The sequence below is a fragment of the Centruroides sculpturatus genome, unplaced genomic scaffold (assembly GCF_000671375.1).
Source record: "Centruroides sculpturatus isolate CEXI.00-Female unplaced genomic scaffold, Cexi_2.0 scaffold235, whole genome shotgun sequence".
Classification (NCBI taxonomy): domain Eukaryota; kingdom Metazoa; phylum Arthropoda; class Arachnida; order Scorpiones; family Buthidae; genus Centruroides; species Centruroides sculpturatus.
The window spans coordinates 737,971-749,564 of record NW_019384436.1 but is presented as its reverse complement, the minus strand read 5'-3'; the positions used below and the strand labels follow the sequence as shown (position 1 = coordinate 749,564).

Here is an 11,594-nt window from a genome sequence, read left to right as displayed (position 1 = left end):
ATTGAATTCTTATAAATAAATAATAATAATAATAAAATAAAGAGTTTCTCACTTTAAATACATACATTTGTTTAAAATTACTAAATTACGACGAATGTTAATTTGGAAAAAGTGTTCCATTTAGTATACTTTATTTAGTAGTAGTAAATTCTGTGGTTATTAATAATACTTTGAAATAATACTCACAGATTGATTAGAACTACTTTGTTCATTGGTGGTTTTTGATGAATCCATTTATAATAAAGTAAATGCAGATTTTTCAAATTTTATTTAAAGAAAGTTTAAACTAGAAAAATGGAACCAAATTATTCACTTAGCAGTTACTAGTGAAGTAAGAGATACTACTATTTTAGTAAGAATAAATATAGAAACTGCAAGATGTCATTAAGTATTTTTAGATTAAGATAAGTGTGTGGAGATGTATCTTTGAAATTGCATTTTACAAATTCTATTATTTTAGATTATATAACAATTTAAAAATTTTTAAAATATTTTATTTATAATTTATAATGTCTACATTAGATTGGGAAAAATTTCAGTAAGTGAATCCTTATTATTATTTTGGTTTATGTTAAAGCCACTTCATTTTTGATTATTAAAATATCTGATTGATTAAGTATGGAATAATGGATTATAAATAAGCTTCTTTTTTGTATACAGGTCACAGCAGTTTGGAAATCAAGGCGATAATTCTACAGAAGGTTCCTCTTCAGAAACAAGTACAAATCAAGCTTGGGAAAATGCAAGAAAAGCTTTAGAACAAGCTCAGTTGACCAAAGCTTCTTCTAATAATGGAAATACTTTACAAGATTCTACAGTTAATCAGCAATTATATGGTTATCCTCCATATTGGCAAACAAATCATGGAATGTATCCAAATTATCCTCCAAGGTTAGTATTTAACAAATTTATAATTTGTGTAAAATAATTATAAAACAAAAATGAAGTTTGAAATTAAGTTTAATGATTCATTAATGAGATTCTAATATAAGTTGTTTTTAATCCAACTAATATAGATTTCATTATATTTTTCAATTTAAATTTTAAAAAAAAATTACTTTTTTATGTTTATCAATTGGGACTATAACAGATACTGTAAATCTCATTTGATATAATATAATCATATTATCTTTTGTTAATGTAACAGGACTAGTTTTATATTGCAAAATTGAAATGTGCATTATTTATTCTGTATTCAAAATCACTTGTTAAGTTTTCAACCTCTTGATTATTTAATCTAATTGTTTATCATTCAGATTTTACTTATATCATTTATGTTTATGTTTATTCTTAATTGATATCTTTATCATTCATAATTTATATAATTGCTTCAATCATTATGATTAAACAAGGAAATTTAGATATTTATCTCTGATTTTTATAAAAATAAGGAACTCTTGTTAGAAATTTACAATTTTATTAGATACTAGCTGCAAGGACCTGCTTCACTGGGTTTTTATTTGTTTGTACATTTGTATGTAATATAGTTTTTTTTATATATATATATAAAAGACTGTTTTTCTAAGTATTCTAGAATCTAGCTGCAAGGACCCGCTTCGCTGGGTTTTTATTTGTGGGCAAAATGTAACGATAGTGAAGATTAAGATAATTACATTATAGCCAATCTTACCCGTTTTCACAGAATGCAAGAATTAGGTCCACGTTTCCAGACTAATTAGAGAATTTTTACATCCAGTCAAACGAACTATTTTCAATTTGATCAATTTTTCTGGAACGTTTACAATTGTTCTATAATCGAACCAATTCGAATTCGAAAATTTTTAAAATCGAAATATAAATCATTACGAATACGGGATTGTTCAAAATACTGGTATTCAGAATAGAAGATATTGTATTTTTATATAATAAAATAACTTATTTTAAAGTCTTAATAAATCAATAATTCTAATATATTTGTTTTATAAATGCAATGTAGCGTAATAATGATCACTTGGCACTATTCATGGGGACATATCAAAACAATAGAGTATGCAACCAAATCTCAATTGTTAAAAGACTTGAAAGCTAAAATAACTAATCTGATTTCAGGCATTACTGTAAATCAATTGACAAATGTTTTTAGAGAACTACAACATCGTATTTCCATTTGTATTATTAATGATGGCGGGCATGTGGAAACTTAATAAAATACAATAAAACAATAAAAAAATTCTTGGTACCATAATCATTCAACAAGAACTGTAGTACAGTAGTAATGGAAAAAAAAAAAACAGTTTTAAGGTTATAACACCAGCATTTATTTAGTGAAAGTTCAAAAGTGATATTGTGAAGGTGATTTGCCAATCACTTTAAAGTGTAGGAAAATATTCATAGTTTTCTTGCGTTTGTTACATAATTTATGATCTTAACAGCTTTGTGGTGACTAAAATTAATTTTTAATAAATCAGTTAACGAAAAAAGCAAAAATGTTTAAAAGTTAATGAGGTCAGAAACCGTCTCACTTGTTTACATTTTTGTCTTTCCTTTTTCGTGATCTTTGAAAACACAGTTGTAAAAGTTAATGTATTTGTCAAACTTGAAGTGGAAAGAGGTCATAGATGTCATGGTGAGAGATTGAGCTGGGAAAGTGATCAACAAAAACATTAAGATTTGTAAAACTGGCTATTCCCAGCTTGAATATATAAAAGAAAGACAAGGGAAGCGCTTTACATTACAATTAGGTAATTGGTCCAGATGTTCTCACTTTCAAGAGATAAAATACTTCCTTTTCCTGATTATGGATCTTCGCCCAAGGGAGTTTGCTAATTACAGGCTATCAGGTTTTTAATTGAAAGGATGGATCTCACCCCAGCATGGGAATGAAGAGAGATGTCCATCCTTTCCAATCAGAACTTGGACCCTAGCATCAAGTAGGAGCCAATTAGTGCAACAGGAAGAGTCTGATCTTGACTAATCCAAATCACAGATTTTGGGTTTGAATTGCATAAAGGAGACTGATCCCCATGGACAAAAGTGAATTACAGTAGAGCGTCAATTATCCGAATGTTGATCAACCTAAACGTCGGTTAACTGAATGCATTCCAGTCAGACTGTGTTGTGCTGAATTGGACGTTTTTGATACTAGATTAACTTCTAAAGTATAATTTTTTTTTTTTGTTTTTATATTTTTCAATATATTTATTTTGCTTGTACAAAATAAAGAAATAATTTTTGTTAGGCTTAACATCAATGAAAATTCAACATGAAGCAACATGCAACAGAGAAAAATTTAAACATGGGATATATTAATATACTACAGTAGGGCATCGATTATTCGACCCCCGATTAACCGTCACCTGGGTTAAGCGACCGTGTTCTAGTCGGCAAATTCAAAATGTCCGCTAGTGATGTGGTGCTACAATATTTGGCTATGTCTTGGCTACTTTAATATTATTTTTACATGTTTTAGCTGGCAACACTGAATCGACCATGAAAGGGAGCCAGTATTTAAACGAGGCTTAATTTTCTAAATTTTAACGATACAATAGTGACGATTATTATTTTAAAAATTTTTTTGTTAGGCTTAACATTGAAAATTTAACACGAAGTAGGTTAATAGCAATATACTAATATACTAATTACATGGGATATAATAATAATATACTACACTAATAATGGATTTTTTCATACTTTTTGGTTATCTGACTTTTCAATTATCCGACCAACCCCAGTCCCCAATTGAGTCGGATAATCGATGCTCTACTGTATATTAATAATGTATTTTTTCATACATAATCGGTTATTTTCCAAACAACCCCAGTCCCCAATTAATTCGGATAATCAATTATCCGAATCAATGTATTTTTCTTGTAATATTTAATATCATGTTGTGTCAGGTTTTAAATTACAAATTAATTTTAATAATTTAGATAATTTTTGTATGAAGATGACTGAGTAAAATATTTTGTTTAATAAATAGATTATTCTAGAAGAAGATTGTAATACTAAATAGATCATTATTGATCAGTTTTCTGTTCTTTTAATATTGAATCATATTATTAGGCAGAGTCCAAACTGAAATGTTTGTTATCTTTAAATTCTATTCATTGTTTTCTCTTATCTTAATTTAAATTCTTTTATTTATGCATAACATGTAAGTATTACATTTTTATAGCTTATAGCTTAGATTTTTCTTGATATCATACAGTTGTATCTTGAAACTTGAATGCCCCAGAGGTTGAACAATTTGGAAATAGAATATTTTTTTAGGGAAATTTTGCCCTAAAAGTTGAACTTTTCTTGAACTCAAACACAAAGACTGTCATACTGTACAGTATATATCTGTATGGGTATACATGATGTTGCAGTGCTGACAATTTGGGTTAAGTTTTAGTTTTGATTATACAGTGAAAATCTGTTATTTTCTAAAGCTGTTGATACAAGTTTGAGACATCACACATTGAACAAGCCTAACTACACACAGTTCATCTCCATTTTATTGCATTATTTTTAATTTATTATTATTATTTTAATTATTTTATGCATTAATTAGGACATTTACTTGTATTATTTTAGCTTAAATTATGGTTTTTTAGAATTAAATTGGGTATTTTTAGGATATGAGAGCAGATTAATTCACTTTACATTATTCTTTATGGGAAAAATTGCTTTGGAACTCAAATTCCCTCTAGGAACAAATTGAATTCGAATTCTGAAATACCACTGTGTATCTCTTTTTCCGTTTTTATCATCACAATTTTTTCTTTTTCCTTGATTTTCTTAATTCTGTTCATTATTTACTATGACTTGTTTTATCTTTCAATAAATGCTAAATGTGAAGAATGAAACAACATAGATATTTTTATTTTGGATTTCTATAGCTATAATAAATACATTTTAAATTTTTCGAACATAAGAGAAAGCATTAAAACTTTTGAGAATTAGGTTAATCAAGATGGCATTGCCACATTATTTAACTATAATCTTATGATAAAATTTATAAATATAATTTAATTAATAGATGAATAATATAATATAACTGTTAAATGTTTTTTTTATAGGTATGGGAACTATGAAATGACAAATTATTCTTACTCCTATCATCATTATGTAAGTTCATATTTTTTTATTTTGTTTAATATGAAAAATTATAAGTATAATTATAAAACAATCTACAGTTTTGAAAGTTTAGTAATTAGAGACAATAAAGTACTTACGTCACACAAGTTTAGTTAACATGTATGAAAATGTCATGTATCTACTTTATTATAAATATAATTTTATATTAGATATTAATAACAAAAAGTTAGTATTAGGTTCCCTTATGGTCACCTAGGTTCACCAGATGTGGGCCATCTAGGGAAGGGCAGGATGGAATCACATGTGGATACTATCGGTTAGGGAGGAGGGGTTTCCAGATGTCACTAATGGTTAGGTCTAACCATTAGTCATAACCATTATATCTATTTCAGTTTTCTTCAGTATTGAATAAATATTTTAAATCAAATATGTATTTTGTTTTGTAATATGCATTAAATAAGTGAAAAACAATATAGCTACAGCCCATTGAATTTTAAATTCTGATTACTGATTAGGCTACCATATAATGTGATCAATATTCAAAAAACAAATAAAGTAGCCTGATGAGTCATGTGACAGTGATGAAATATTGTTATTGAGGAGTTCGAGTAGGAGTAAAAAGTAAGAAGAGTCATAAGTTTTCAAGGAGTAAGAGTAAAATTTAAAAATCCAACTCTGGAGTAGGAGTAAGAGTAACCTCAAAATCATCACTACTCCACAGCCCTACTCCTTACTCCCCAGACCTGACTCCAGCAGACATTTGGTTCTTTTCCAAACTCAAGATGCCACTCAAAGGAAATGATTTCAGGACATAGAGGAAATCAAGACTGACATGACAAAGCACCTTATGGTGATCCCAATAAAATGCTTTTAACAGTGAAAGCATTATTAGTAGAAGTGTAAACTCAGAAGGAGCCTGTTTTGAAGGGGACTATATTTGAATCTTAATAGATATGTGACCACAGGTCGACACCTCTTTAGCACCTTTTCAGGATGACACCACTGTGTCTTGCGGATAGACACAGAAACTGGATTGGCCACTTATCTCGTTATTTTGAGCGGTTGCATTTGCAGATTTTCGGATCCCGAATGGAGTGGAAGGAGAGAACCAGAGGAAATACACTCAACAAGTTATTAAATAATAATAATACATGTTTATTAATCGATCTTAACTATTTATAATATTTACGAACTGTTTATAGATGCTTAGCTAACACTAATAATATGACATAAGACATAACTACTTCATCCCAAACAACGAGAGATAATGAGAGAGAGTTCACATTAAGTTCACGCAAGGATAAATACCTGTAGAAATTGTAGAATGATATTCGATGTTTTCACACTATTTGGAGTGGCAACGAGTCCCTCAGAGTGGCAGTGACTAGGAACGGTGATGGCGGCGAATGGCGAGCGGCGGTCTACACGTGGACAGTTCAAAGTTAACTCGATGACTCTGTTCGACTCATCGACCCCTCCTTTTTATTAGGGGGTCTGCCCTGGGTTTTTTCCATGGTCTTATTCGGAATTTTTCTACGGTTGTTCAGTAGTGGAATTGTTTGCTGTAGATTCTGGGTGACACACTAGGAAGCTGTGTCACCTCCGAAAGGAAGTGAATCCAGCGAAAGATGTGATCATATCCTTCCAGATTTTTATTAAATGTTGAGAAAAAAGTTCATTTTTTGTTCATATAATTATTCGTTATTTCACTTTATTTTAAAGCGAACATGAAAGTTTGTAAAAAGAAAAGTTTATGTGATTATCAGATCCGGACACTCACAGATACATAGGTGTTTTTTTGTGACCTCAGGTGAGATACTTTTTGATCAGACCTCATATTAATTAACTTACTCCAATTAATTATATAAATTAAATTATGTATGTTGCTTGTAAAAATTATAAGATTAATATTACACAAATTCATATCAATGAATAGTAATCAATATAAGCGACTTGAGTGTTCTTCCTCAAAAATTTTTAAATTAATGGCAGAGTGGAATGAAGGAATGTTGGGTGGACTAAAAAATAAAGTAAATACTTCATAACATTATAAAATTTTTTGCTGTTTGTAAATATTCCACTTCTTTCTTTATAAATAAACATGCACGTACAAACATAAACATACTTACACTAGCTCACAAAAGTATCTGGACACCTATAAAATGGAAGAGTTTTTTAGTTATAACTCATTAACCGATAGTAAAGGTTAAAGTTTGCAAAAGAGTTTTATATAAAATCAGTGACATTTTGGAAATCTGTTTTGAGGTCAGATGATCAAAATTCAATGTATTTGGTTCAAATGATGGCCTGAAGGTATGGAGAATTTTTAAATTTGAAAAATCTGATTCCTACAGTGATATGTGGAAACAGTTTAGTGTTATTTGGAGTTGTATGTCTGGAAATAGTGCTGGAATGTGGGACTCTGCAATTTGTTGATGGAGTAATGAATCAATATGTGTATAAACAGATTTTAAATAAAAATGTATTGAAATTAGTAAGAAAATTAAAGTCAGGGTAAGGGTTTGTTTTCCAGCATGACAACAATCCAAAGCACACTTAGAAAATCAGTTTCTTGATATGCACTGTATAAAAGTGCTTCCTTGGTTTCCACAATCGCCCAATCTCAACCCAGTTGATCATTTATAAGATCCCATTGAATGAATAATAAGAACAGAATCAGTAACAAACAAAACTAGATCTTAAAAACATCATTATCGGCAGAGTTTTGAATTTAGTAGACAAAATTGTTATAAAAATTTGGATGAATCAAATGCCTAGTTGTTATCAGGACAAAAGGAGGCCCAATTCATTCTTAAAAGTATAAAATATTTTGTTTTATCATTATTTATTTCTTCTGTCCAGATACTTTTGTGATTTGAAAATTTTCAGTTTTAAATAAAAGTACATTTCTCTTTTTGATGAATGCTTTTGTACATGTAAATACCTTTCTCTAGTGTAAAAAAAAGTCTAAAGATTTTACATTTGTCATTATTTTTTTCCTATTTTGTGAAAGAAATGAGTGATAACTAAAAAAACTTCCATTTTATAGGTGTTTGATACTTTTGTGACTTAGTATATATTGAAGGATATTTGAAAGAGACTGACAGAAACCAATGTAACATGTCTTCTCTTCAATGTCTCTTGTATTAAATTTTCAGAATTTCTACTGATTGTAGTATTATTTACTTATCCTGTTTAATGTTATCAATTGGTCATCATCATTAATGTAAGTGAGTTGCAAAATGATTACAATAAATGGTTTCATCTGTGCATTGATTTTAATAAATCATGTATATTTATAATTAACATGAGCAAATCACTTACAATAAAACCTAGTTTTTACTTTCAGAAAAAATAGTGCAAAAAATTATAGCAGAAAGAAAAAACTTTTTATTTCCAAGCACAGAAATATTATATAAATGTACAATTCTTATTTACCAAACATTGCAATAGAAAACCAAAAAGTTTTTAAATATCAATTCCATTTTTGCATTTTGTGAAAGACACATTCAAATAACATCTACTAATGGTGTCTTGGAATAAAGTCAGAATTGTAAGATGGATGTGGAGTATGGTCATTAACAAGTTATTTGCTAGTCATGATATTATCTTATTCTTGATCCCTTTTGTGCATTTTTAGAAAGTTAAGTATCAATGGATGCATAAAGGCTTGATATGTGAGCAAGCTGATACATTTTACTAAATATACTATTAAGTAGTATAATTGGTAGAAATAGATGATAAAAACACAATAGAATAAATTTTTACAGTACCTTTATTGCAAATGAATGGTAGGTTTGCACAGGTGAAGTTGCAAAGACTAAATGGCAGAAAGCAATGGCCAGTTTGACAAAATGGAATTGAACCATTGTTAATTAATTAATTAATTTTAATTTAAATATCTGTTTTTAGAGGAAATGTCTTTAAGAAACAGATATTTACCAAAGGAAATCCATTGGGAGATAATGAAAACATTGGGGGTTGACTGTTCTGGCTATTTCATCATTAAACAGTGAATAAGCAATTTTTTGTGAGAGGTAGCTTTGACATTCCAGATGTAGAGCAGCTAGAAAGACTACTTTCCATCTTCATGCCAGAAACTATTTATTCTCACTTAAATTTGTTTCATTTTTAAACTTAATTTTCTGAATTCAAAGTTTTTTGAACTGATTTAAAGTTGTTATTATTTTTTTAATATAGGATACGTATCCTGGCTATGCAAGTTATTATTCAACATCTTATTTTCCATCTTCATCATCTGCTCCACCGCCGCCACCTCCACCACCACCTCCAGGAGAAACAGAATCCCATTTAGATTCTGGTACTAAATCTGATTGTACAGATGACAATAGCAATCAAGAAAATGATAGGACCAAGACAATTCATCATAATAATCTTGTATTTCAGCCACCACCTCCGCCACCACCAACACCACCTCTTGCTCATAATGCATATAGATATAGCGGGACAAATAATCAATTTTCAGCATCCTCAAATAAATGTAAGTGATAATTATATATATGTGTATATAAATTATATTATTTAAAATCTTAGTATTTCATAATATTTTACTTTTAAATATTAGCTTCTTCAAACATTAGAATTAGTCTTCCAAAAAGAAATGTTCCAAATTCTAACAATCCCTTGAACTCTTACTTTCAACGGGGAAAAGGAAGAGGAATGAGGCAAAATAATTTCATGCAGCAACAATACAATCAATCATCTAATTTAACAAATCAGCAGTTGCCAACTAATACACAACAGTTTACTCACTATCAACAAAATTCAACTGAATCAGAAATTACAAATAAGCATGATCAACAAAAACAAAAAGAGTAAGTATGCAATTCTTTAAATAAAATATTATTACATGATTTTGGTGGATTTTATCCTACTCTGGTAATATCAGAGCCAAGAGCTATACCAGGCCAAGGCACTGTTACAGAGAAACTTACTTTAGTTATTTGATGTTCATGTCTGCCTGTGTTTAAAAATTTCCATATTAACTTATATCACATGTGTTTTGTATGGCTGCTTTTTTTTTGCATGTGATTGGTCTGTATTATGTAGGGTTTCTGGTGTTTTTGAGTTTTGTGTCATGTCCTCCATAAGAAATTTTGTCATGTATTGTGGATTGTTGATTGTATATGTGAAATGTTTGACTAGTTTTTTGGTGCATAGGTGTAAACTTTTTGTATCATAAATTGTAAATATTGTCTGTACCAGATGTCTTTCAACTGTGTGTTCTTTTTATTGCATGTGGGATGTCTTGTATGTTTATTTTCACGTGGCATGTTTTTTCTTTCCCTTTTAATTCAGATTGCTTAATCTTTGTGCATGATTGGATTGCACTAAAGAGCAGACTAGTCTGAGTTATTTAGCTGTTGGCAGGCCATTGTGTTATTACTGTGTGGATGGGTTTTGTATATGCTTAGCTGTAGAAGATTATCTCAATGTTTATGAATATTTCATTTGTTGTTTTTGTACTGTAAAGATTTTGTAGCATTTGGAATCTTTTTGAATTGACTGTGAGTTTTTGTTTGAGGGTGTCAGCATGTTTCTGTATGTAGGTATTGTGTTATGTATGTATGTTAATTTTCTAACCCCTTTCATTAAATTTAGTGTTATGTTGTTTTTTCAGTTTGTTGTGTGAGCATTCTAGTTGTTATCTAATGTTATTTATTTGTATTTCATCTTCTTTGCCAGGCAGGCTTTTTATTTGTCTGTGTTTTGATTGTCTGTCTGATTGTATTTTAAGATCAGTGGATAACTACAGTGAATATACCAGAACAAACCAATACATATATAAAAGTGTTGATTCTAGTTGAATGTATTTTGGTAATATATGTGTTTTAGTTAGTGTACCCTACTTGTTTTGATATTTGTATTTTGATTATCCATGGTTTTTGTGAAGAATCTAAACATGAGTATTTCTTGAATAAATTTGTGATTGTGTTAGTTAATTGTATTATAATTATGGTGGAATTAATGGATTGTATCCTACTTGTCTTCTGTACTGGTGCATAAATGCTATGACAGACCAAGGTGAAAGCATAATTACAGAAAAAGTTATTATTTTGTTCACATGATGTTCATAATATGTATCTGTTTAAGAATTTATTATTAATTATAATTTGCAGAAAAATACATTATGTTTATTATGAATCCTAAATATACAGTATCTAATTATAATGGGCTTAGATATTCATAATCTTTTTAGCTAATGATTTCAAATTATTAACTTCTTTGCCAAATGTTATTTAATATTTCAGAAATATTATTATTGCTATTTTAATAATTTAATTGTTCTTATAATAATATAATAATATGAATTACTTAATGTAGAATATCTAAAACACAAGTTGAAGGAGGATGGCCAAAGAGTTTAAGGTAAGTTTAAACTTTTAAATGTATCCAAAAAAATTTCCAATAAAATTTTTTTATTTTTAATAATTAAAAATTTTCTATACTTTTTTATTAATAGATAAATAGGGAGATTGGTTTATTTTCTTAGTGTAAATAACCTCTTTAAAACAATGATAAAATGCATTAAAAAATTAACATTCAAATTTTTA

At 28.8% G+C, this 11,594-nt stretch overlaps 1 protein-coding gene across 1 annotated transcript in view; it reads left to right on the top strand.

Annotated features, from left to right (window-relative positions):
* The first annotated feature begins 398 nt into the window (after window positions 1–398).
* LOC111619953 (leukocyte receptor cluster member 8 homolog) overlaps window positions 399–11,594 on the top strand; it is a 43,612-nt gene continuing 32,416 nt past the window's right edge. Inside the window, exons 1-6 of the mRNA XM_023361782.1 lie at window positions 399–538; window positions 661–891; window positions 5,001–5,049; window positions 9,220–9,520; window positions 9,605–9,854; window positions 11,365–11,409. Coding sequence (XP_023217550.1) covers window positions 510–538; window positions 661–891; window positions 5,001–5,049; window positions 9,220–9,520; window positions 9,605–9,854; window positions 11,365–11,409 — 905 coding nt within the window. The 5' untranslated portion in view covers window positions 399–509. The remainder of the gene's footprint in view (window positions 539–660; window positions 892–5,000; window positions 5,050–9,219; window positions 9,521–9,604; window positions 9,855–11,364; window positions 11,410–11,594) is intronic.